Source organism: Heliangelus exortis, chromosome Z, assembly GCF_036169615.1.
Source record: "Heliangelus exortis chromosome Z, bHelExo1.hap1, whole genome shotgun sequence".
Taxonomy (NCBI): domain Eukaryota; kingdom Metazoa; phylum Chordata; class Aves; order Apodiformes; family Trochilidae; genus Heliangelus; species Heliangelus exortis.
In genome coordinates, this window is record NC_092454.1 from 18,046,789 (window position 1) to 18,074,585 (window position 27,797).

The window sequence follows — 27,797 nt, forward strand, 5'->3', positions numbered from 1 at the left end:
GGTGTATTAGCTTCTCTGAAGTTAGGATATTCAGTATGATAGCACATAAATCCTACTATGAGATGTACATGAAGCTTTTGTTTCAATAAAATAGCAAGATGAGTAGTAGTGGAAAATAGTATGTGCTTTCAAGATAATGAGATACAGTAACACAGGACAGAAAATGTTATTTTAGCATGTGTTAAAACAATGCAGAATTAATTAATTTCTGCAGAAGAAATTTGTAGAGTGCCAACCTTAACACACAGCAGGAATAGTTGGTTTAGAGGGACTGTGTCAAAGTTGACAGGCCCAAAATATAACCTACCATAAAATTAAAATTTTTACAAGATGGCCTTTTGATCCTGAAAAATTTATCAACCTTCTCAATCCAAGACTGTCACATTGTTAAAATTCCGAATGCTTTGCTGTGTGATTGGCCATTAAACTTGGTTTGGTTTTGCAACATGTTTATGCAAGTCATGATTTTGCTCTCTCCTCCATGCTATCTTTGGGACTATGCATATAAAACATAGCTCTTTTGTTTGGGATTTCCGTGATTTAGCATTTCAGTTTGCAGTAATTTCTAATGAGACTATAATATGAGGCTTCTGTACTACAACAGTAAATGTTTTCTTAGAAAAGAGGCAGTTCTTCATGCATGGAAGTTGCCAAACCACAAAAGGATTTATTTTAGTCTTGTTTTACTTAATAAATGCAAATACTTTCCAGTGCACACCAAAATGCAACAAATTATAGTTACATGGCATAGTAATAAAAATGAACAACAGCATTTTGCTATTTCAAAGTGACAGGTAAAAAAAGAAGTGCTGTGATTGGTGGGTTTATTTTTTTGTCAGTTTTAGCTCACAATCTAATAGTGAGAATTGAGAAAATTTATTGTGAATGGCTCATACTTGTATTGCACATGAACATAATAAGTATGAGCCATACATCTTCCTTATTAGCATGTGGGTAAGTTCTCAAATATATGCATAAATCTTCCTACGTGAGGAAATGTTTCTGTGCTTATAATTACTATTAAAAAGCTTCTCACTACAAATAGAGTCTTTACCAAAAAACAGGCTATTTTTAGGCACTGAGTCTTTCTTGACCCCTTAATAGTATTATGGTGGGGCATGAATTTTATCATTCCTGTTCTTCAGACCCTCAACTCTTAATTTTTATAGTTATGCCAAACCAGCACAGGACTTTGTGCTAAACAGTTTTGTCGGGTTTACTGTAAATCTGACAACCAGGTGATCAAAAAATCTCACTTCAGTTCTCCCCACCTTATTGCTATGGATAACTGGAGCTGCACAGACTGCTCTTAGCACCAATATTTGAACAACTGATTTTTCCTGACAGTGCCCATGGTTAAAAAACTAAGGCATATTTAAGACATCATAAGTGGAAGTGCTCAAGGTGCCTAACACACAAACATATGTTTTGGGTCACCATCCCTGGAGGTATTTAAAAGACATGTATATTTGGTACTTGGTATGGCTTAATGGTGGACTTGAAAATCACAGTATTACATTTTCCTGTGAAATCTGGAGAATGAACAAGAAATACATATAGCATACTTTGGCTTCTCTAAATATAGCTGTAAGAAAAGCTGAAATATAAGCAGATAGCACTAATCATGAATGTTTTAGAACTGGTTCATGTCTCAGCCCCGACCTTGAGTCCAACCTACGCAATGAAGTTAGTCAGTTCACCTTTGAGGGCTGAAGATTGAGAAGGAAAATGCTCCTTTAAAATCTTCTCATAGAACAGCATTCAGCAACATTACTTGATTTCACAGCCCCTTTTCAACTGGAAATACTGAAAAAGGTACTTTTTTTTTTTTTTTCTACATAGGTTATGGGACTCTCCCATCCTCATGTTAACCTAAGGCCTGGATGACTAACCCTACAGCTGACACAAACAGATGTTTTTATTTGTTTGAACTATTAGGTCAAAGGGCTAATGAGCTAATGAAAATTCTTTCAAGAGCTATCAACTGAGGAATGATTAGCTGATTTTTCACTTCCTTTTTAGACAAAACAATATAATTTTAAAAATATTCCGAGTTTTCAAATCTTTCATTTCCATCCTCGTTTTGGTCAAAGGCATATTTAAAAATACAAACTGAAAAAAAGCATACCTGTGTAGCTGAATCAGCAACTCCAGTATGGCTCAGCAGTGATGTACTTTCATCAGCTGTTTCAACTTACATTGTGAGAGTCTCTTCTACTCAGTGTTTAATAGGATAAAACCGAGTTGTCTCAGCAAGCTTTTATTTCTCCCATAGTATCTTCCTGTAATCAACTTCTGTAGATTTTTTTGGTAATGCACTTTGCCGTGGCAATTTATTTAAGAATAATTTCTAGTAATATAAACAGATCCCTCTGTGTCTGTTTAATATGGAATAAGTGTGCAAAGATTATTCCAGTCTCTGCTCTAGCAATAAACCTGCAATATCTTTCAGATATATTTCCAGAGTAACAACATCCTCCTATGGAAAAAAATCACCCAATTTTTTGAATTTTCTATTTCATACATATCTGTGTGTATGAATGTGTAACTACATGTAAGTTAGCAATGATTACAGAGCAGTGTATTTTTTTCATCTAGGAGTAAATACTTTATCTCAAAAATTCCAAATTAAGGTAATACACCATACTCCCAAACAAAGTTGCTACTGCTCAAGAAATCCAAACTCAGCAGGTCAACTCGACACAGTGTTTATTTTTTATTATTTTTTTATTATTTTTTAAATTTTTTTGATTGTGGAAATCATGTATAAATCACAAACAGTACAAGTTTACAAGTTCCTCATGTCAGCAGTTGTCCACTTGAATGTGACAACTTCTGACTATAGACACTGTGTTTGTCATATAAAGTCAAGATAATATGGCAGTTAACTAATACTTTTGACTACAGTAAAGATACAAACTTTTGTAATATAAATTAATTGCCATTACAAAAGGCAACTGTATTAACTAATACGGTACAAAAATCTGCAACTTCTATAAATATAATGAAATGCAAGAAGTTAAATGAAATAATACATCACAGACTTCTGTATAGCGCATTTGAAGAGGCAAGCTAAATACACACGGAGCATTATACAGCAAGAAAGAATATCAAAACTCACTAAGATTTAACTTTTTTTCCATACAAATGCTAGAAGTACAAGTACAGGACAAAACGTGGAAGCAGTAAGATTACCAGTTCAGGGTGGTTAGACAAAGAGGTCTTACTGACAAGTTGTAAAGTATTGGGCAGCAGACAGAAGCTTGTCAAAAGCAGCTGTTGTTGGATACTGATTGATAATGTTTTCCTTGTGACGGCCGAGACACTGCAGACAGCCACAGGTCTGAGAAGAAGCCCAATGTGGGTATACACACATACACACACAAAGTAATTTAACAGATGGCTAAAGAACATTAAAGCACAATATCTTTTTTAAAAAGACAATGTTCACTCCTTAATGAACTTGCATGGAAAGTATAGCCTAGTGCCCAAGTTTATTTCACCTAAATGATGAACATCTGAAAAAAACAATCAAAAAACAACACCCAAAAAAACAAATCAAGAAACAAAACAAGAAATCCCCAAACAATTGAGACTGGTCATATGAAGAAAAACTGTATCCAGAGTATCTGTAGCTTACTGTAGCCAGAGCATTCAACAACACTTTAGACAAGGAAATGTGATGTGAGCCTCTATGAACATTTTTTAATCCCTCTGTAAAAAGGTGAAGGTGTTTAAAAGACATCAAAAAGTTACACATCCATTAAGTCCATCCACAACAGAAAACCACAGAAGAACTACATTCAAAGTAAAGTTAAGCGTTGGTCTTAGCCTTAAGCACTTATGAGGTATTGTTCAACTTGTAGTGAGGAATGATCACTGTATTAGTAAGAAAAAGCATATTCAAAATCATTCTGAAAAAAAAAAATTACTGCTCCTGTGCAGTTGGCATTATACTAAAGAAAAAAACATTAAGCATCAAAAGGTCCAAGTCTAAGAGGCCACTGGCACATGGCAGAGCCATACTCTCAAGTACTTGGGCCTTTTGCATGTTAGTTATGTAGCACCTCCCAACAGTGCATAGTTGGGAAATCATGATCAACGTGTAACTTGGAAACTCTAACGTTTTTGGACCAGGCTCACTGACAGGACAGGTAGGTATGGTTTAAGAATGTAATATAGTTGGGCTTTTTTTCATCTGTGTATCTTTGGTCCATAGCTTTAATATGGGAAAGAAGGGGGAAAACAGTGAAAAAAGAAATTATCTCTTTTCTTCTAAGTAATGCTCAATAAAAAAGCAGTAAAAGCTCCAAGTCCCCCTTTCCCCTCACAAAAATGCCTGCCTTCTCGGGGAAACAATTCTTACACACCTTCCCACCACTTATTTGTCATTGTCCCTACACAGGACAGAAATCTGGAAATCTCATGGAAACCTCATGGAAATCTCAGGACGGTAGCCTCTAAGCTCATGTCAGCTAAGAGAGCATCTGCAACTTCAAATTTGATCCAGTTCCACTTTAAATATGGAGAAAGGAGCCTCCTTAAATCCACAAAAGAGAGACTGATGGGCAGCTGGGTCCCATCTAAACAGTACAGACAGAACTGAACCAACACAGGGCTTCTCTATGTGCTTTAAATTGAACAATTCCAGTTCTAGGATATTTCCAAAGGTATTAGGCGTGAGGTGCTTAGCCTTGCAGGATACAGAAGACAAATCAAAGATGCCCTTCAGGCTTTCTGCTTAGTCTATCACAAAATTAAACAAGGAGCTTACCATTTTCCTGGTTTCTTTCTTATACTAGCAAGTACAGTGATCATCAGGCCATGCAGTTGAGTAGAAATAATTCTGATTAATTCTGAAGGGAGCATTGCGAGAAAGCAGTGGAAATCAAAAAGCAAACAAAAAAAACCTGTTTAATTTTTTTTTAACAAAGAGTATAATTGTAATTATCAGAGAAATAGTTTTATAGACCTCTAAAAGTTAATTGTTGATGTTTTCTTATCCCCATAGACGGTAGTGAGAAACTACAATAAACTTCAAACTTAAAAAATAAATGGATATGTTGCTTAAAGCCCCCAAAAAAGGAGTTACAAGTTTCAAAACACAAGCAGAATCAATGAGGAACCACTGACACATAACTATGGTTTGTGTTTACTGACAGTCATGCATGAGGGTAAGCTAGATGCACAAGGCACAACACTCAAGGTGTGCACCAGCCCAGTGACTGATCTGCACATACCCTGTTGTGACTAATTTCATGTTGAACCAGTGACCTGGTATGTTTCTTTATTGAACAAAATATTCTGGTATGGTTATTAAAAATCAACAAAAGGCAGCCAAAAAAATGCAAACCTACACTGGGGAAAACTTGGAAAGAGGAAATATTCACTGTGTTATGGGAACCAAAAGGGATTTTTTCAAATATATTACAAATTACATTGTTTCCAATGAATACATTTTGTCTGCTAAGTAACATTTAGCCCAGACAAAGTTTGAAAGAAGAAGCTAAAATCCGTTGAAAAGACAAACTTAGGGTACAAACACTGTAAGGGCCTTAATTGTGGTATAGTTGCCTTTTCAATGTGACGGTAACAGTACTGCTCTATGAGTAAGTGACAAAGGAAGCAATCCTTATTCAAAAACAGTGATACATCTAACCAGTAGTAAAGCCTCCACAGCTGATTTAGCAGAAACTTGCTTCACTTCTATTACAGAAAACTATTTTCAGTGAAAATTAATTATTTTATCTCTAAATATATTGTTACTTAGATCCCCTGTTTATGTCACCTATTTTCCCCAAATACTGTTATCTGCACGTATCTGTCTGCTGATTTAACTTTCAGGAAACTTCCAGGAAAAAAACTGTTCTGCACTTGACAAGGTGATGCAGTGACTTTAGAAGAGGAACCAACTAACTTGTCAACTGTGTTTTCACTTACTAAAACTTCAGGACTAACCTTTCCATTGATTAATATTAAACTGCTTAGCTTTAAGATATCCTATTAAGGTTGTCAGTAGCTGTGCTTTCCAGACTGCAGGGTCAGTAAACAAGCTAATTCAAATTAGTCTCACAAATCCTTAATTCATTAGGTACTTTTTAAAAACCAAGTCAGCAAGAAGTCCTCCTTTACAGGCTAAGTTATTTTTGTGCATGTAAAATTCCTATCAAGGATGATCACAACGCAAGAAAGCAACATGCAGTGTGCAGAAATAATGGTAAACAAAGAAGAACTCCCTATTTCAGTAGTGTAGATAACTTTACTGGAAATACTTGTGTACCTGATTCACAGAATATTTGAACAAAAGAACATTCTGCACCAGCTGTGTATGAACATATCACAGCATTGTCTTGATACCACACCACCATTAAGCTGTGAGCAGAATGTGCAGGTACAGCGATGGCTGAAGAACCACTCTTCTCTCTTGCATTTCACATTCTTGAAGGCTCGAAGTCTCTCTCTTCTAACAAGTTTATTAGAAGGGAGAAGCTGTCCTTTACTGCCTCCATATCATCCAAGGAGCAGGGCTTAAGAATCCAGCGCTTTCCACGTGCAAGTGGCTCAAGTTCAAAATATTTTTTAATCTAGTGAGGCAAAAAAAAAAAAAAAAAAAAAGACAAAATGAAAATGATTAGTATTATAACGACAGCTCTTTGTTTCTCATCTCACCTAAAAAAACCAAACCAAACCACCAAGAAACCCATGTAGGAAGATCAGGATATTCATTTTTAGAATCTTACCCACAGCTGTTCTTATAATACAGGTTATATGACATGACACATATGTTTTATTTAGGGTTGAGTGACCTGATTGGAAGCTACCATTCTGCCCATATATTTGACAGCCTGGGAGGTCTGGGGAAGAATTACATGGACTTAAGGCAAAGAGCAAAGCACAGGAAAAAAGTGTTCAAAAACATAGCCAAAACAGCAAAAGTAACTAAGAAATTTCAGGTTTTGTTTGTATTTTCATGTTAAAGCTGTTTCATCATGCTCCAACTGGTAAACAGTAGAGATGCAGAATTTGTGGCCAGACTATTCTAATTATACAAATGAACTGCCAAAAAAGCACAAATCCTAACTTCCAGTCAAGGTAAGCTATAGAAAAGGGTTTCATGATGACTTTGAGAGCACTAGACAAACTAAAACTCTTCCAAAATCCATTATTTTTTCTGAAATTATATACAGAAGACTAGCATACAAATGAAATTAGGATAGTAATAACTATTATACATGAGACATAGTCTTTTCTGCAACTCTTAGTTCAAAATCCCGCACATTCCAGCAGATTTCAGCTGCTCGCTAACAATGCCTAATAATGCCTATAAAGAAGGAAACATTTTAATTAAACTCATTCTATTTTTACTTCTGCACCAACTGTGCATCAAGGATGCATAACAATATGATGTAATATAGAACTGTAAGTTTAAAGGTGGATAAATCTTGACAAAGTAACTAAGGAAGATGCCATTTCTTGGACAAACCAGTCATCACTGACAGACATCAGCTGTCAAGACAAACACAGACCCACAGTAAGACTGAGAAAGAAATTATTTTCATTTAGTAGTATATTCCAATTCCTTTTCAATACAATATTAGCCTGCAATGTACAAGCACAATACAATGTAGCAAGTACAATATCAAAACATATTTTTTGTTCCTCTTTAGAGTAGAATGCAGCCTGCAGGTTATTTTGGTCCACAGATTGCTGTTTTTATCAAAACTTTAGTCTTTGCTAGCATCTGATCCAAAACTATCTGATCCAAGAGTCTACTCTTGTTTGACTTGTCAAAATAGCCATTTCGTTTCATAGTCCAAAATTATATTCATCAGTACTCACTATTGTCACCATACCAACAGAAATATTTAGTCCTGACTTAGTTTGAACATTCTTGCTCCTTGTAATTATTGCCAAATATTCTTAATTTTATTTTATCACAGACTGTGCCACAAATATGCACAACAGGAAGAGTTACTTGTATTGTGGTAGGCAGTAGAGGCCCCAGACAGGCAACTGGAGACACACTGTGTGAGGTTCTATGTGCAGGGGGAATAAAAGGAGAAATAAACAATAAAAAAAAAGGCTTCGCAAGCCCAAACAAGCTGTAAAATCTTTATGCAGCTCTTGTAGTGTCTACACAACAGTTTGTTTACCTAGTAATGCTTTCTCATAGAGGAAGCTAACTGTAGTTGTTCTAAATCACATAAATCAGAATTCAACTGTGACAATGTGGCAGGAAACATTTCTTATTTTTTAGAAAGGAAAAATAAGGACAAAAAATGGTGGTTATGGGAACTTTGCTTCCCCAGCAAAGATGCAGGTGGAACCTTTTAAAATGTATATTCAGCTAAGTAGAACTGTATAAATAGCAACCTGCAAACATTTGAAAATGAAGCGAGGTATGTGATATTCACTTCCTCTAAAAAAAATTTCAGAAAATGTACAAATTGAAATAAAGAGGGCTTAAACAACTAGTATTTTAGTATGAGCATATGCACTTTGTTAAATTGCCACCTCAGTGCCATATTAGCACTGATGTTAACACAGTTATACATGACTAGAACCTAAATGTTTCCAGTAGCTGAAGTGCCACCAATGTGAAATTACCCCCATTAATATAATGACCTAATGGTACTGGTCATGGTACTGCAGAAGCAGGGTAGGAAAGCTCTCTTGCCTGTTTCAGTGCCAGACTTTTCAACTGCTAAATAAGGGGAGGAAGTAAAAGCTGCACAGAGCATTAACAAAGCAATAGCAGATAGAGCAGCCTGCTGGAGTTCAGCTGACAAATATGGCTGAGTAAGTTGAGATGTTTCAGACCCACGACCCAGAGATGTCCATCACACCCCCTCTACTGGAAGACTATTGCTATCAGCCCCTTGAGCTCATTGAAGTCTGTCAGCTATCTTACTTACACAGAATTAAGGCTATAGATTGCACTGAAATTATCAGGGAAAGGTCATTACATTATAAGATGCATACTTGGGTTTAAAAGCATTAAGTATCTAGAAACACACACAAAAGGACATGATGGCTGTAAACAGACTAGTGTTGAGTCTTGTGTGTTTGTGGGCAAATATGACATTGGATACCAAGGTAGTCTCTAGACAAGAAAGGCATAATATCTTTAAGCTATGTTTCAGTGACTGTAGACTCCAAGACAGAATTTCCACTTCAGTAGCAAAACAGCATTAATTGATTAGTGGAACAAAGTTTGCAGATAAATTATTGCAGATAAATTAATTTGGATGCCCAACATCAACTAAAATTTATTTGCTAGATGACTTGTCTCTAAATCCAAATATAGAAGATAACACTAAGTAGCTTAGTAAATAACTAAACTAGAAGTAGCACAGAGGTGATTTTCCACAACCCAAGGGACACTCCATGGTATGTGACTATATTTTCCCATTTAAACTTCAGACCTTCCTAATGTCCAGACCTTTGCAAGCAGGCTTTACATCTCTGAAACTTTTAGCACTAAATTTTTGGATACATGTATTTTCCAATTCACTATAATTTCTTTCCCTTTTAAGGCAGAAGATATCATTCATTTCTAAAACCAAGTAATTTATTTTTTACTTTAAAAGGAACCCTTTCTTACATACAAGTGGTGAAACAACTACATGAAAATAGACCAACACAATCAGATGCCCAACTCGTTTATAGAGTTGAGTTTTCCACTGGAATGCTCTCAGCTCTCCATCCGCTTTCATTTCTCTAGTTGCTATCTACCCTGCTGACCACCATTCTCACTCATTTCCTACCAGATTTCATAAGAGAATGCACATTAGTTACCAAAATACCCAAAGGAAGCTGAGACTCTTTGAATACTCACTCACCTAGCTTGCATTATCATCAGTAATCAGCAGTAACTGCTTTACAATTCCCTTCAGTTGCAATGATAAGAAAGGGGTGAGCTCCTAAGAAGGTGAGCTCCTTTTGTCCTGTCCTCTTGTGTAAACAGTGGAAAGTTTTCTGTCTGTTCATGGATGCCCAAGCAAATCATAAAGACTCCAACATGCTTCAGATATCTGACATATTAGGCATTCATTTACATACTGGCTTTGCATTTTTAAGTGTTAATTTTGGGACTGCTAGATTTTTAAAATACAATCCCAGAAGAAAATACATGGATTAAATGTCCACAATTCTGAGTCTTCTCTACTACTATTTTACAGGGCATCACTGCATGTCTTGGTTCCACACGGGAGCCTTGTTTTATAGAGAAGCTGACATTATATTTATGCCACATTCTGAAGTCAATAAAACCTAACAATTTAGATTGTAATTATTCCCACTCTTCCCACAGTCCACCTTCTAAGTCCTATTCTACTGGCACAATGCACTAAGCATATGGTTATCAAATGTTGCTAACCTACGTGCTAGAAAAGTCAAGAGGACAATAAAAGGACTGGTGCCCATACCTCAGCTGGTGTAAATTAGTACATCAGTGTGGAACTGATGTTACTAAATTGATATACATAAACTGAGTAACCAAGCTCTGCTGAAACCTTTCATATGTTCTGTTACTGAACTTCACAGAGCCAGTTCACAAAACACATGAACATATGACACACAGGAAAATTTATGTATTGCAGCAAATTATTATAGAGCAATTTCTATCTATTACTCAATATAATAAAGCTGATTGAAAGTATTATTTTCCATCTGAATTCAAAATTTTAATACCAAACTTCAACAGCATAAAAAAGTTTTTAACCCACTCTGATTAGTCTGCTGTAAGCAAATGAAGACTTCAGGTAGCAACTTACATTGTCAGGCTGCATTTGAATTTAATGGGTAAAATATATTTTTAAAAACATTTCTGTTTTACTGAGCAATTTTACTGGAAAAAAAAAGTAACAACACTTGTATATTATATCTAATCAAGTGTTGCACAGGCATCTCGGTGCCCTCCCTAGTATGATTTTTTTCAAGGACTTTTATGGGATTAAGAAAGTACTACTGTAAGAGTACTACTGGTGGAGTTACAAAGTTAACTAAAATAACCTAATTTTCTGAATCTCCTTATTAACCACAATAAGTGCTTCATTCATCTATCCCAAATCTGCATGGACAAGAAATGTGGTAATAATGGGAAACCAGGGTTCCTCATATTCACACGGAAAGTTTCATTCTGATGAGATTTCCTTTCCAGACATCATATAAATCTGCATTTTGCAGCAACTTCTTAGAATGTGCAGGACAGAGAGGCAATTTTGATTGCTGAGTCCAGCAGACAAGTTGCCTATAACAGTGACCAAAGCATGCACTAATCCAATATCCTTGGAGAAGAAAAAAAAGCCCAAAGCCCATCACATAACATTAAGTTTTAAAAAGGGAAACTACATAAAATGAATAACTTAAAGAAAGTGAACTGTGCAGCTAAAAAGGTAAAATGCGTGCAGGTGGCATAGAAAAAACACACTGTAATTAGAGGCTCAGAGTATATTTATACTGCTACAGAAGACTTTAAAAGAAACAAAAAAAGCTTTCAATGGTTGCTATAAGGAAAAGGATGGTATTAGAGGTAAAAAAAGTAATGTCTAAAAAAGGAAAACAGAAAACAAAAGAAAGGAAATTCTGGCAAATTACATAGAAACCACAAATGGTGACCAACTAACCATAGAGTGGAACCCATTGCTGATGCTAAAAAGTAAATTGAAATCCACTGTAGTTTATGTTACTGTGCTGAACTGCAAGCTGCAGAGCCTCTTGAGCTGCTACAGATACTTTTCTGCTGGTCCGGTTCTGAGTATAGTGATTTATAAGTATGGGTGGAATGGATCAGTAGCCACTTCATCTTAAATCAACTAGCTCAATACACTTTTGTATGAGAGTTAACACTCTCATGCTTTACCCTACAAATATGCTAGGAAGCTCTTTATCTGACACACACTTGGCTAAAAAGGACCCCTTGTCTGACCAGAACAGCTGCTCTAACATGCAAAATTGCCAGCAGAAATTTCATTATGTTTATTCTTCCTACAGAGATACTTCATATCCCCCTGACTTCATGTGTGCCTGCTCATATGCTTCTTCATAACAGTGATCTCATCCATTTCTAGAGGGACCCCTGTAATGCACCTGTGTCTCATAAGTACTCCCCCTGAAACACTTATACCTCATATTTATAGCATCCACAAGGAATACCTCTTACGCAACAGGGAGGGGAATGAAAGTGTCTCAGTTGAAGGGAAGGGAGAGTGATATGTTGTGATCTGGAGCAACCTATGCACAAGGCTATTCCCAGGAATGTCATTTGAGGTTAAACAACACTGCCAACCATAGGAAACCTCTTAAATTCTAGTTTTTGGAAGCTAAATATTTCACTGCTAGCTGAGTTTTATGTGCCACTGAATCCAAGATCTGTGCAAGGTAAGAATTTGCAATCAATCAATTCAGTACGTCTTATGATAATAAAAACTATGTAACTGAGCTGCTCTTCTATTTATTTATTTATTTTTAAAATTTTAAATACAAACTGCCAAAGCAAAAAAAAAAAAAAGTAGAAAAATAAACCAAGCCCAAGACTGTCTTCTTCAGCATTTCTGTGTGGTGGCAGGGTAAGAAATTTTTCTACACAAGGTTGCAAAACTATTAGAAGCCTTTTTGTACAGGTAATCACAGGTAGTGGTGAATTATTTTACAAATTAGTGTTTCCATTTTAAGTTTTTTTTTAATCCTCCTTTTTTAAACATATTACCTAAAACACTTTCACTTTGTGCTTAGCTTAGTAATAGATCTGGACAATATTTTTTGCTCTTATGTCTTTAAAAACAGGAATACAGTCACTTTTGTATATATTCCTCAAAAAAATTTACACATTGCTTTGCAGAACAGACACACCCTTCCATCCTTGCTATATCCAGTAGCCACAAGGCATTACACTTTTTAGATCGCAAGTGATTGATGAAAGACATATTTAAAAGCAAAAACATAACCTGAATGAAGAAATATGATGCCACAAAAATCAGCACAGACATGCTGTTCCAACAGAGAGCACAAAGAACTGGAAAATGCAAGTGTGATACAAGAAAAAGGAGTGAGCTGAAGAGCTGAAAGATGAATACAGATGGGTGCTTACTGTAAAATATTGCATCATTTATCAGGATGGAGAGCATGGAAGCCTTTTTAAACTTGTAAGTTGTTGTTTTATATACAGATATATATGGTCATATTATAATCACTCTGGGACAAGTACAATGGCTAAGAGTGAGAAAACTTGAGGGTGCAAATGTATTAATGAGCTTTGCATGAGCTTTGCAAGTGTAAGCAAAGATAGGCTTTGAGAAGCTACTAGCAACTATCAGCTCATTTCAAGGAAGTGATACAATGGTGTATTAAGTTTCTTTGGTTACATTCTATTAAGTTGTTCAAAAGAAGTAGTAAGAATATGGTAGCTCCCAAAAACATATATCTACCATGTCTCAATAACCCAGTGTATTCTCTTTATATAAGTATGTGCTTTTCCTACAACTGGAAGATGTACAGATAACATGAAAATAGCAGCAGTATATCTATATAGAAAAAACAACAGACTTCCAGGTGAAAATTCATACAAACAGTGCTGGGAAAAAAAAAAGATAGGGGCTCACAATATCCAACCTCAAAGTGAGCAAAACAGTATCCCTTCTTGAGCGACAAGTGAAACAATGAGAACAGAGAAGGAGGCACTGTATGAAAATGTATGCAATGAAAGGACAGGAAAATATCTTCCTTTAATATTTACTGCTGTAATTCTTTACTTCAGTCCAAAGAATTCATCAGAAGTAGAAATCAGATATCACCTTTAATACAAGACTGCAACTAAGCCTTTAAGTTACTGCTCCTGCTGATTCCTCTTAGCACTGCATTTTCTGACATACTTTGAGTTGCAGCAGGTACTGACAGCTACATACTTACAGAGACAAAAATGCCTATTTGCTGCATTTAAGGGCGATTTTCTAGATAAGTGTATTTTTAGCATATCCAGATGCATTCTTAAGATATAACAAAAGTAACTGAATGAATTTAAGATCAGTTTAAACTTAGGATAATTTGTTTAAATTACTATCATTGCCCTAAACTGTTAGAAAAAAAAATAAATAAGCAGCATATCCAAAGAAGAAACCTATTAAAAGCTTTCACTGTACCATCACTCATCACTCTACATTGTCTTACCCAGGCTTTTGTTACATCTTCAGTTAAATACTGTAAGGAGTACAAATAACTAGTAGAAACTCAACACTCAAGACCTTTAGCTACATACACTTCAGAGATCTGATTAGTGCTGTAGGATTTTTTTTCAATAAACCACAGATATTCATGCTTTACTTCACAATATAATACTAACAGCAGACTGTTGATTTCAGCAGCAAAATAATAGCTTCAAGTACAGATTGTGATTTCAACTGAACCTGAGACACAGGTACACAAGTGCTGAGTTTTTACCACACTCGTCCCCCCAAAAAAGTTTACCTGTGATGCTGAATGCCAAAATAACCTTTAGAATAAAGAGAAGTCCAAAGATCAATCCTTATTATGACATCCCTTTCTCCAAATGGCATGTTTTCTGTTCAGATAACAGTTAAACCATATTTTCTGGAGAGTTGGATATGTGACTCATCTGCATTTGCCTGAACATGTATATAAATCTAGCACTTGAATAAATAACATCTGTATACCATGCCCATGTCTGCAAAGCACCAAAACACTGTATGGACATGCATTCTTGTATCAACAGTGAAGAAAAGGATTTCCAAGAGCTTTGTGGTTGGCTCCCCACATTTACACTGCTGAAACCATTCCAAGCCAACATTCAGTACAAGCACAAAAGAAAAGGCATTTTTTCAGCAGTAGCTCTGCTTCTACAGGATTCATGCTGTCATGCATAGATGACCAGGCAGTGGCTGAGCCTATTTCACCTGTCCCGTACCAGGTACAGAGCAGAGTTTACAAATCGAAGATGGTTTCAACCTCCCTTTAGGTCCTTTGCTGACAGCAGTATTATTAGTTATGCAAAGTCTACCCAGAGGCAATGGAAGCCCAGAACTAACTGCAATTAGCCATTTCTGGTTTGAGAGCAGGGACTGTGAAATAAATCTGGTTTTGAAAAAGCTAGCATACAGTATTTATGAAGCAAAAAGTGCTCCCAGAGACTCTGTCACTGCCAGCTCCTCTATGTCCAAGACTTAGGAGGAGATGTTTCTGAGGATTTCCTCCTTAACCTGCAGTTAGAAGAGACAAATCTGTGGCTTGGGTTTTCTAGTTCCAGGTCTCTGGAAGTGCCTATGCTTCCAAACTCATAGCAAGACGCTGCTTTTAACTAGTATTCCAAGCAGCTCCAGACCCATTGCTGTTTATTCAGATTTAATATCTCTACATCTTGAAATATGGCAGAATTCCTCCAAACCCTGTGAATAGGACTTTGCTTGAGAAAGAACCCCCACAGCTTCCAGATTCCTTCATAAAGCAAAAGGATACCAAGAGGAAAATTTACACAGACCTGTATGCAAAGGTATAGAGAACACACATGTACAAAACTCGATTTTCCACTGCCTCCAAAGTGACAGGAAATTAATGAAGACTCGTAGAAAAGGGGAAAACAGAAGCACTTTACATTGAGAGGGATGTTTTAATCTAGGTAACTATTTCCAGTATTGGAAAGCCATATTACAGAACTAATGCAGAGGTTTGTAGGAGTGAAGACAGGGTTGTCCAGGAGAATTTTGAGAAAATGGGTTAATACAATGAGATGCGGAAGAACAAGTTCTTTTGACTTTTAAATGTAATAGTAACAGACTAGAATCTCTCATTTTTTGAAGATCGAGTGTTATTTCTCCTATTACTGTAGGCTGCAGGAGAGAGTCCCATCTGTCTGAGAAGTCTTGTAATAAAAAGGCACCATGGGAAGGGACAAGCAAAGAGTAATGAATATTCTTCACTTACCACATCAAGATACCACTTACCCTACTTTATTCTGATCCACACTTCAAGAACAAAGATGAAATAATAGGCAGTAGATCAAGAGTTTCATATTCATTCAAGAAGAAAGATGCACTGATATCTCAGGCAGGATATCAACTTTTACATAAAAATAAACCCACTCCTTTCCAAAGAATTCCCAAATTCTAGGCCAAACAGACAGCAGATATAAAATTTATGGCCTCCTTGAAGAAAAGCTACTGACAGTAATATTGGAGATGCTTAAAACAATATCTGTAATAAAGCTATTGTTAATGTGATTAAGTGAATTAATGCTTGCCTTGTACATCCATGACTTTGGAGTGACTTTACAACGTCACAAAAAAGCCAGATTATTTCTGAAGAAAAGCACCTTAAGGAAGGAAGATTATGGTCTAGTGATACCCCCCATTCTCATGACTGTATTGATGAAAAAAAAAAGGCAGATATTTATAAAGCAATTCCAGCACAAAGGGAAACCCAGCTTCCGCAAACTGACAGGTAGCTGCTTCTCTCTGAATCTGACTTGCAGTTTTACCAATAGGTCCTAGCATTACACCTAAGGTAAGCTTCGCATTGAAAAGACAATTATGTACAGAAAATACAAAGCTGATAAAATTTTTAAATGGATGGTGAAAATCGTGGTCTGATGAAGGTATAATAATGTCTTTAAATGTGGGGTTCTGTTGCTCAAGATGTCTTAATACCACATTTGGTATTATTAATTCATTTTTTTCTACGTTAGGAACCATCATGGATTGCTGACTGCTAGTGACAACCTAAACGGTTACAGTGTATAACTCTAGTTTTTTGAGAACCTACTGAAAACTTGAACAATTTTACCATGATAACGAACTATTAAAAATTACTACAGATAAAAAGACCGTAACTAAGTACTCCATAGTAGGCCAGGAAAGGTTCTGTATATTGACGTTAATGAGTCCAAGTCCCAAACTCACATATAAGAAATAACCAATTATCCTGTCTGAAACGCAGGCTTGTAAAACTCCCAGTTACTTGTAAAACGGTCTGCTACACTCAAGTAAGATGTTGTTTAAATACCTTGTTTGACTAGATGCATTCACCATGAAATTGATTCTTTTAAAACATTATTTTTAAACTCGATACAGGTTAACTGCATGAACTGAAAATGGGGAAAAGATCTGACATTATAAAGTGTAGGTTTCAGTATGAGTTTAGTATTTTATGAGGTCAAAGGTTACATGAGTGAGAAACTCATCAAGAACAAATCATCATTTGTAGGGCAGTAACCAAAAGGTTTAATACTATTAAACTATTCTGTTATTTCTATGCCAAGACATACAGTATGGGATCTAGAGTTACTCCACCATAGCCTGTACAGTTCCAAAGTATTAGAGAGACAATAAGACAACTAACAGTACACCTTTCAGCCATAAGTACCAGAAATAAATTTGAGTTGCTATTTTTCTATAGTCTGATAGTAGCATTATGTTGTAAAACTAACACTTCGGGTTAGTTTTAGTGGTATCTGCCATGGTATTTAGGTAGTGGGTGGCATGAGAAGAAGATAACTAGCAACAGACTGCTGACTATTGTTCCATCTCCAGGTCAGGAACTTAGTTCTCAACTTTACAGTGGTCCAGATTTTAAAGAAGAAGAAGAAACCATTGCAAGGAGTTTATGGAGCTCAATATATATTAAAAAAAAAAAACCAAGCCCCCAAAAAACCCCAAACCAAACCAAAAAACTCCGAAACAAACAAACAAACAAAAACCTGAAAAAAGCAAACTGCAACAAAACCAAACAGAGATAAAAATATGTGCTTCGATAATGTTTTAATTTGAATATTTAGCATATCTGTCCTGTACATATGGACAGATAGGCCATAGTCATGTCAGGGTTAGGCAACAGACTGGCATTTGCAGTGTAATGTTTTATGTTTGGTTCTATAACTGGAAAATGGTTCTCTTGGTTAATAAATAATCACTGTACTAATGCTATTTTACTAGTAATTGACAGGTGCTACAGTAACTTAAACCAAAAAAAAAAAAGTCTATTTGGTAACAGCCAGAATTTGAAATCTTACTAATGGAACATTTTATTTTGTTGTCTCAAAAAAAATTACATCATTACAAGAAGAAGCACTGACAATAGGTTTTAATAAAATCAATAAAACAAACGAAGTTTTATACATTGCTCAAGGAAAGCTGGAAAAGATACTATCCTGCCTACTGCAAAACTGTTTTGGAGAAGAATCAAATTCATACTTTGAATGAAGTATTTTCAAATTCTAAAGCAGTTCACTCAACACTCAGTGAAGAGTGCCACCAGTCACACTGTTTTATAAGCCCAGTTGTAGACAGATTAATAGAAAGGACAGTGTCATCATCATGTCAGTCAGACCCCAGGCAGTGTAGCAGGAACTGGAGAAAGGAAGTAGAGAGAGGTGTGAAGAGCTTAACCACATAAATTGGCTTCAGATGACTAACAAGCAATAAAACATTCTGCTTCTAAAGAAGCCTGACCCACCAGAGCAGAGATGACATCATACTAAAAGAAAAAATTCCAGTCCAGCTCATAGTGTATCAGCTTGGCACTTGCCAACTGGAAAGCAAAAATCTGAAAACTGAAGCAGTGTTTACTGAAAAATCAAGGTGTAACGGTGACACTTGTTTCAGGAAGCAAAAAATGGTTCATTTGTTCCCTTCCTAAATGTTAAAAAGTGTTAACAGGATCTATTAGTAATAAGGTATAAAAGCAATCAACTTCGCTTGGTTCAGATCAAAGACAAATGCGGGACAAACAAGTATAATTTGATCCTATTAAAAAATATACTGTCTGGTGGCCTGACTGTATCTTCAGCTGTTTTGGGGAAAGGGGGAAACACATGTAACATCACAATGCATCTAGCAGGGTTTGGATATTCCATTCTTTATTAAAGCATAACATGTAAAATTTGTGAATTTTACTGTAAGCACTAGTTAAAATATTAAGTTCCTTCCCTTTTACCATTGTCTACTTATGCACATAGTATATGAAGATAAAAAGCCAATAAAACTACATTCAGAGTTATACTGTTCTACTAATATAGCTTGTACACTAACAAGTCATATATAAAACAATCCCTGTTTCTGCAAACAGACTCCATCATTTACGTTGCACAACGAATCTTCTAATAGAAAGGGTAAGCATGAATATTTGCTTTTCATTACTCACAGTTAGGATTGATCAGCTAACTTGTTTAGTTTTCCCTCTTCACTGGATGACATTTTAAAGCACGTCAGTACCAGACTGATAACCCAATAAACACCACCACTTGCATTTGCGCACAGACACCCTGGATGACATGCATCTTTCTTTCACTACTAACATTCAGAGATGGCCTTAAGTTTATTATGAGTTATATAATCTACTCACACTTTATACAACAATATAAGAACGATACAGGATTACACTCCATCAACTCTGCATTAGTGTACATATAATTTGTCTCAAATTGTACCATAGAAAAAAGTAAAGTGACATTATCATAATGAAAACAGATGCACAAAAATACCCAATTGAAGCAAGAGGAGAAACACAATGTCTTGTTAATATCATATCCAGTACTATTTTGCCTCATTAGGCATCCCAAACAACTTGATGGGATATAAGAAAGTAGAAACTTTTGGTCAAGTAATATTTTTTTCATGAACTCTACATATTACCAGCCAAAATCTGTAGAGAAATGTGCATGTCCAGTGCAAGAAAAATGGGGAAAAAAAGCCCCAAACTGTGATCTTTTACTTCGCTATTGGCAATGTATTGTGCACAATACATTTTTAGCACTGCAAGTTAGACTCAAGTTCATTTGTAATCACACACCTGTGCAAACTGTACAACATATAAAGTGAATGACTGACTGCATGGAAAAGTGGGAAGAAGGGAGAGAGAGTAAAAAAGGAGTTGTGTCCTGAAAATACCAACGTAATTAGCCCCAATTCAAAAAGGTTTTACAGTCCTTCTTATAAGTATTCTTTGTAAAGGAATATTACTATTCTATTATTCATTGACCATTGAAACTTATTTTAAGGCTATTTCTTTATATTCATAGAAACAGCTACTGTTAGACCTCTCCCTAGTGCACTGGGCTTGGCTGTATGCCACTACCCTCACAACAGGCACTGTTCCAAATCAGAGGGAAGAGCAGACGGCAACAACACCTCTACCAGTTAATGGTGCTTGATAGATTACCTATTTATTTATTTATTTGTTTCAAAACACTGCAGATACAAGACACTGTGATACCACAGCGATAAAGTCTGTGGTATCTGATACAAATAAGTCTGGAACATTTTGAATCCTAGTTTTTACTTAATGCTGAGGATATTCAGAAGCAGGAAACTGCAAAGAGAAAATTAGTGGAGAGAAATCCAACAGAAAATAAACGCAAAAACGTTTCCCTACAATTCCTACAATTACTAGCATTAATATATTTTAGGACCATGATCTAGGCCACTTTCCCGCAGAAGGAAGTTTGTGCAAAGAAGTGGAGGTCAAGGCTAGAATGACACGGTTCATTGGATGACCAAATAGAGGTTTACATATTTCCTTTATGGCTTCTGGCACTAGTTTTGGCCTAGAAGCCTCTAATGAACAAAGAGAGCTCTGATCCCTTCTGGAGCCATTCATATGTGATTAAGATCCAACAATACAACACTTTGATCCACAGAGCTACAGAAGTATTGGATGTTTCCTAAAGGAGTCATTTCGGGTAAAAGGGGTGGAGAAGAAAAAAAGGGAATTTTCCCGATCAGGTCAATCTTACTGAGGCAGCACTCTTCTCGCATCTAATGTGCACTGTTATCTCTTGAGAGTTTTCAAGTTCTGGAAAGACGACAGATGACTGAAGTATGAAATAGAGGAGTGAACTGTGGTATCAGTGTCTCAAGTATAATGAAATAAATTTATCTTTTCAAAGATTCATTTTCAAAAGAAGGAAACTGATTTAGTTGTCGCAAGACATACTGCAACACAGAAGGACATATAAATGGGTTATTACTACAGAAAACTGCATCCTTCATAGATATGTTTGAAAAGCTTGCATTACCAGAGTCAAAAATACATGCTTCCTCACTCTTAATGTAGCTGAACATAGCAGGAGATGTATGGGTAGGTTTGCAAAAAAAAAAAAAAAAGCTCAGAGAATGAACACCTGGTTCCTTGAAAGTAATCTTTCTATCTTGACAACCAATATATTTCACATAACCCAAGAGAATTAAAGGCCTGTTTGAAGTTAGAAGAGCATGTACATGACACACCATTTGGAGGAGTATTTACTTTTTTTAACAGACATAAGCATTAAGCACAGGTGATGGATTCAGATCCACAGGAATGAACAGAGGCTGGAATGTCTAGACAACCAGGAAAGCATAACACAGGTGTGACAACTCTGCTTGACTATCACATTCCAGCATTTTCACTATAAACTTAATAACTCCTATCATCTGTTGATATAAAAGCAGAAGAGAGAAAACATATTTGGCTTTGTCTACTACAAATGTCTACTTCTAATAATTTATTTTGGAAGATAACTCTCGTTTTTATATTTGGTTTGGATTCTTCCACATCCACCTGGAGATGGCCCATCTCTCTGACTATCCAGTACAACAGTTTTCAGTTCAGAAAATAATGGAAAATCTCTGTGACTGGTTTAGCCAGACTGTACGTACTTGAACACCTTTTATGTGGCTGTCATACTGGACAGCAGGTACTTTTTCACTCATGAGAAAATCTTCATAGTTGAAATTTATATTCCAATTTCTTGGGCCCCTCGTCAGTGCATGGGTACTATGATTCCTCATATGAAAATCAAGAAAAACTAACCATGAAAAATTAACCATGTAAAGCTGCACTGGCAGCAACTACCAAAAGCAAGAAAGAGAAGGTGAAAGCAAAAGGAATCAACTAGGTGGTAACTCCAAAACTAAAATCTAATGTTAATATTTGCAAAAAGAGATTTTGCACCAGTCTTGTACAGTAAAAGAGACTACCCACCCTCCATAAACTACTCTATTTTATAAAACTATACACTCAGATGTATATTAAATAAATCTTGAATTACTGTCTCTCTGTACACAAGGAAGGTTCTTAAAAGAATCTACTCCTAAAAGCTGTACCACAGAAAAAAAAACGGAAAAATTATTTTGTATATGTGTTAATTCAATGTTGATAAAGATGTTTCCTCCAATTCTGAAAAACAGTTCACAGGAAAAAGATGGGATTTGCTTTGGAAAGCTCAACTGCAGCTTATGCTTCAGGACTAAACGGCAAGTGATTCAGGTAACATTTAGGCAAGTTTACCTGTTTTGGAGTGGAAGTTACTGAAAGGGGACAACTTAACAAATCGATTAGACTAGTACTAGCTGTTAATTACTGCCAACCTGCAACTGGATGTAGCCAATTCTGTGCTTTTGAAGTCTGTCTTACAGACATACACAGCCAAGATGTCTGGCAGCACTAAAGTTCTTTTTCACCTTTAGGAGTGCTTCACTTTTCAGAGTTGTCTGTACTTTAAAAGAAGCTCATGTGTGTCACTGAGTGACAACTAATTTTCAATAATTTCATGCATTTTGAGTTTTGGAAAGCCTCCTTTGTTCTGTTCTGGTGACTGTTCTGGTGACTGAAAGTTGGGGTTTTTGTTTGGCTTTGTTTTACATTAGCTTTCCTACAAAAAACATAGTATCTTAGAGCCACAGATCACAACAATAAATTGTATGCCAAGTACCATGTATTGTAGATATCCAGCTTCTTGATCAAGCTTTCTCAGAAAGCCCTGTCACTTCCTTCCTGATTTAAGTTCAAAATCAGAAAAATTTTCACTGAACTTGTCTAAAATACATGTTCAGGGTAGAGTTTTCACCAGGCCACCTCTGATTCCCAGTGACAATTTAATATCCAGCTGCGAGTAGGATGAAGGATGAGAATTTGGCATACCTGCAGCAGTCAAGAGGGGAAATTTACTCTAGACTCCAGGGAAAAAGGATCACCTTTGCTTTGACTAGACGGCAGGAACCATGGCGACAAGTTTTCTTTTCATTAATGAGCCACAACATCAGTTTGATTAATTTCTTATTCAAGCTTCACTGTTGCAATAGAACTTTCTATGACTCTTGGACAAAGGCAGAATGCCCTCCATAAACATATCTTTACTGGAGCTCCAGTTGTGTGTGTATCAAAGTTAAGCCAAGTTTGGTCAGCAGAAATTAAAGTAAAAAGTGCTAAGGGAACTACAGAGTTGGATTTTTTAGCATTTTCTCTTTTCCCTGATTCTGCTCAAAAGAGAGACCAGGAAGGTAGGAACAGGTGAAGAAGTGAAGGATAGATGCAACAGACTGCAAAAGAAAGACATGCTCCATTAGGAACATGTCAAGACAGGAGGAAAACTGTAGGATTCAATGCAGAAATTTCAGAGCATGATTAGTGTCTGGTTAGTTTTGTCTATGGGAAATGGCAAGAAGCTGATCTGAAGCATTATTATGTGAGAACTCCACCTTCCATTACAGCTGCTTGTTTATCTCCAGTGTTTCCCATTCATTTCAAAAGTCAGATGAAAGCTCTCATTCCACAAAGCCCATATTTAGGGACACAACCAGAGGCTAAAAACCCATGCAAATGTCACCATAATTAGACAGAAAGTAAAACATCCAAAGTATGTCTTCAATAAAATCTGGATACTGGAACTTTTTTCTTTTTTGTAAATGCATAACCCATGAGCATGAATGATGAGTTCAGCAAATTTGGTTTATCTACTGCTATATTGCTTTCATTCATAACTGCTGATCTACTTTGGGCATCACCTACATAGACATGAGTAAGCCCCTGACTGATACAAATACAGGGACACTAGATCTCCTTCTCAGAAAAAGTTGCTGGATTTTAGAGGCTTTCATGCAAGAATAACATTTGACATTAGAGATATTAATGAAGGAAATGCCATATATTGTCATATACCCTGTGAGTTAAAATAGGTACTGTTTTTCAGTTTTTACAGATGGAGACCTGAAAGTAGAGATTAAAATCTCAAATTGGCAAGTTATTTCATCAAGTGTTTGATTTTTTCCAATTCTTCCCCCCCCCCCATCCCAAGGATGCTGGAATAAATTCAGCAAGATAGGTTTTTCTAGACAGAAAAAAACCCAACACTTCTTTTTAGGAACTGACACTATCTCAGACTTGCTTTTTTCTGAGTCTATTCCTTGGAGAAGTTCAGGAAACTTGTCATTTCTACACAGACAATGTCTCCTAAAATAGATTCCCTTACAAATGGGCTCTGGCAGAATCTGGATCTGGCACATCTTGTGACCTCAGAAAGGGAATGAAACACGTGAGTTGGTGAGGAGCTATGACATGTTTCTGGGTTTACTTTACATCCTTGTCTCTTTCGGAAAACATGGGGAATTATTAATGATTATAATCTAGCTATTCAGTAAATTCCTTATAAAGGAGTGAACACCTCCAGGTTTTCAGTCAGTTAATGAGCTAATAGACTAAGGTAACATCAGAAAAAGGTGTAGAGGGTTGGTTTGCTCTGAAGACAAAGAGAATCTGCCTCGTTATATCGAATATTAGGATGCAGTAAATTACAATAATTTGGAATTATGAGAAATTTAGAATTTTTCCCATTTTTTCAATTAGTAGAATGAATTACCCTTTGTAAATACCCTTTGCAAATAATCTTTCTAATGTTCATCTCTAAATTTTCTCACATCACTGATATGACTAAATAAAGTGCTAATTTTCTTCTCCCTTCCACGTAAGTTTGATAATATTTTCATTAGTGCCTGGCAGCATTCTAGTAATAGACCATTTAAATATGTACAGCAACATCACTGACTTGTGTGAGATGCACAGTGGTGAGAAAGTCTGCACTGCAGACAGTAGAGCATTATACCTAATTAAATTAATCAATTAATTAATTAATCTGCCTAGACTTAACACATATTTTATCTGTATTTCTCAGGCTGATACTCTCCAGAATGTGGAGATATTGGAATATAGGAATCAAAACACTACTCAATGCTTCCAGGCTATCAATGGCAACAATTGCATAGCAAGCACTGATAGGAAACCAGAATTCTCAGTTTAGAATTCCAAACTGTATAAAAAAAAAGCTCAAAACACAACACTGCCCAAATAAAACTCTGTCTAAATAAGGTAAAAATAGTTGCTCCATGCTCAGAAAATTTAACCAGTCCAAAATATGCATGCTCCAAGCTAGAGCTATGTCTTTGTCAGTGGCTGCAAAAAGTAGTATTTTGAAGTATGTCTGGCCCATCAGTTAAGAATTTTATACCCAGTTTCAGAAATAAAATTACTACTTTTTTTCATAACAGATTATAAAGTGAATATAGAGTATTTCCTAGGTTAAGATTTTATATTTTCTCAAACACATCCTGAGAAGTGAGATTTTATGGTCGTAGAAAGTCTTCCATTTAAATACTATATTTAAAAACCCAAGGATATTTAAAAACTTACAGGCTCTTTTCCTGGCTTTCCCATTTGTATTCTGTGACTCTACAAAGTTAATATTAATTCATTTTAGTCACTAACATTTGAGAAGTTTGTGGATGAAGTTTATGAAAACAACTGAAGATATACCAAGTAAATACAAACAGAAGGTTGGAACATTAGCTGAGTACAGAAAGATTAACAGTAAGTTTTTGTTGTCCTCCTCCCCTGCCAAAATGGTCTTACTGTTTACTTGCTAAGATACTCACATATATTTATACAGAATTTAAAGATAGAAAGGAAAAACATCAAAGAAGAAGAAAACACACATGGCCTGTTTATCCCTCTTCATTCCTTCCCCTCTCCCCCTCAATCAAGTGCCTTTCCTGTGCTTACCTTGTTCTGATCTTTCAAATTCACCCAACTGGACAAGAACCATCTGCTGCAGCACCACAGCCCACAAGGCCAGGAATAGCATGAAGAACCACAGCATCACTTAGCCCACAGGCTGTTTTCTCACGACTACTGAAAATGGGTCCAAGAGCCAGGTCATACTGCCTTCCATCTCCCACAGAACAGATTGCAGTGACTCAGGATCCTTGTGGGTCAGAAGTCCGCTGGGCCAACCTGCTGCTGCTGTATACAGAACTAATTGGATCCCTCTTATGGACACTCTGCCAAGCCTATTTTCAAATCATCTGAATGTCTTCTGGCAGACAGCTATGACAAATAAGTGCCTTTTAGTAGCAGACTGAAGTGAAACTTGGGGACTTTCAAAAACAAACATGCAATTCAGTTTAACACTGGTCAGCTCCTTTTGTTAATGTTTGTTTTTTAAATGATGCTCCATTAAACTACACTAAATTCTATAGTGGTATCACATAAACATACTTTCTCTTCATTTCTTGAGGACTCTGGAACAAAACCTGGAGTCATAACTCCTTGCTGTGCTAAAGTAATGGCAAGTTTAGTGATTGGATTAATCCATTAGTCAGAAAAGTATGCACACATTTATGTGACTTGACTTCTCAAACATGTAAAAATGATACAGAGAAGGGGAGAGGTTACTGTCAGAAAGAGAACATCTTTAAGTAATAAAAAATCCAAACTGCACAGCAGAATTCAGATGGCATTATAATGTATGCTTCCTTTTTGTTTTCTGCTTACTATGTAGCAGAACTTATTTTGGCAATTAAATCATAGTAAGAATATTGCTTATATACTGAGCTTCCCTCACGTTCTCATCCTCTCCCTAAACACACACACATAGAAGACACAGAAATCAACCAAAATTGCAAAGAAGTCCAAAAACCTTCTCAAATATTTTCAACACCATTTTCTTGAAAAACGTTCAGGTATCATCTGAAGTCAAGAGGGATGGTTGCATTATTTTTTTATATGGAAAAAACTGAGGTTTGAAATCTTCATAGAGAGAGAAAGCTACAAGTAGCAAGTTAAATAACATTGCCTTTATTGGGTGTTATTCTTTATGTAACAGGTTCACCATAGCCTCCTTCTGATAATACTCTAATGATGTCAGTATCAAAACCGCATTGAAAGCATCTGATATAAACTAGAACCACAACATAAGTACAACCTATTTTTACAATTAAAAATATGGCCAACAGCTCCACTAGCACTTTTGTATTATACTAAACAAGTTGGAAATACATGAACTGAAGTACAGGAACAGTGAAATGCCTTCTTTCACAACTTTAAAAATTGCTTTAAAAGACAGTAGAAAATTTAGGAACATCCAGCAAGGCAGCACAACCAAGCTTATTTCAGTACAATATCACCACTAATGATAGTTCAGAAACCAGAAAAGAATCATGGAAAAAAACAAGGAAACTGTTTCTCCAAGCATTTGTGATGTCTGCTACAGGACAGATGGAAAGTGACTGGTAGCATCAAGAGAAGGAAAGTAACTGTGCTCAGTACAGCTTCATTGCAAACTACTTTCAGTGGGCCTTTTTGTTCTCTTAAAAGGGGTTCCAGCAGTTCCAAACACAGAAGAACTTGCAAAGACCACTCAGCTTTGCTGGCTGCTAAGAAGAGTCTTCTTCCTTTGACAGGTGCTTCCCTAAGAGCTCTAAGTATTATGGCAGAGTTGATTTGTAGAGCAAAAAAGCTGAAGACTTGAAGCATTGCTAGCTGACCTAAACATAATATTAACATTAGGAAATATGGAAAAAGCTCTACATCTGTGTAAAAGTGAGAAGAAAACCATTATGGAGGTCATATCTCAGACAGCAATATTCTTGTTCCAATGCAGAGATTTGTGCTCCTTTAATACTGCAAGGTACTTGGCTCTTTAATGACAGCAGCCTTCTTATTCCAAAGATAAGTACAATTTGGTGTTAATGACAACACAAGTG

General features: G+C 36.1%; 1 protein-coding gene across 2 annotated transcripts in view; it reads right to left on the reverse strand.

Annotated features, from left to right (window-relative positions):
• Positions 1–2,708: 2,708 nt before the first annotated feature.
• Positions 2,709–27,797, reverse strand: part of ARL15 (ARF like GTPase 15) — a 214,940-nt gene continuing 189,851 nt past the window's right edge. For both annotated transcript variants that reach the window (XM_071730671.1, XM_071730673.1), the window contains one exon: positions 2,709–6,584. In XM_071730671.1, the coding sequence (XP_071586772.1) occupies positions 6,432–6,584 (153 nt within the window). In that variant the 3' untranslated portion in view covers positions 2,709–6,431. The remainder of the gene's footprint in view (positions 6,585–27,797) is intronic.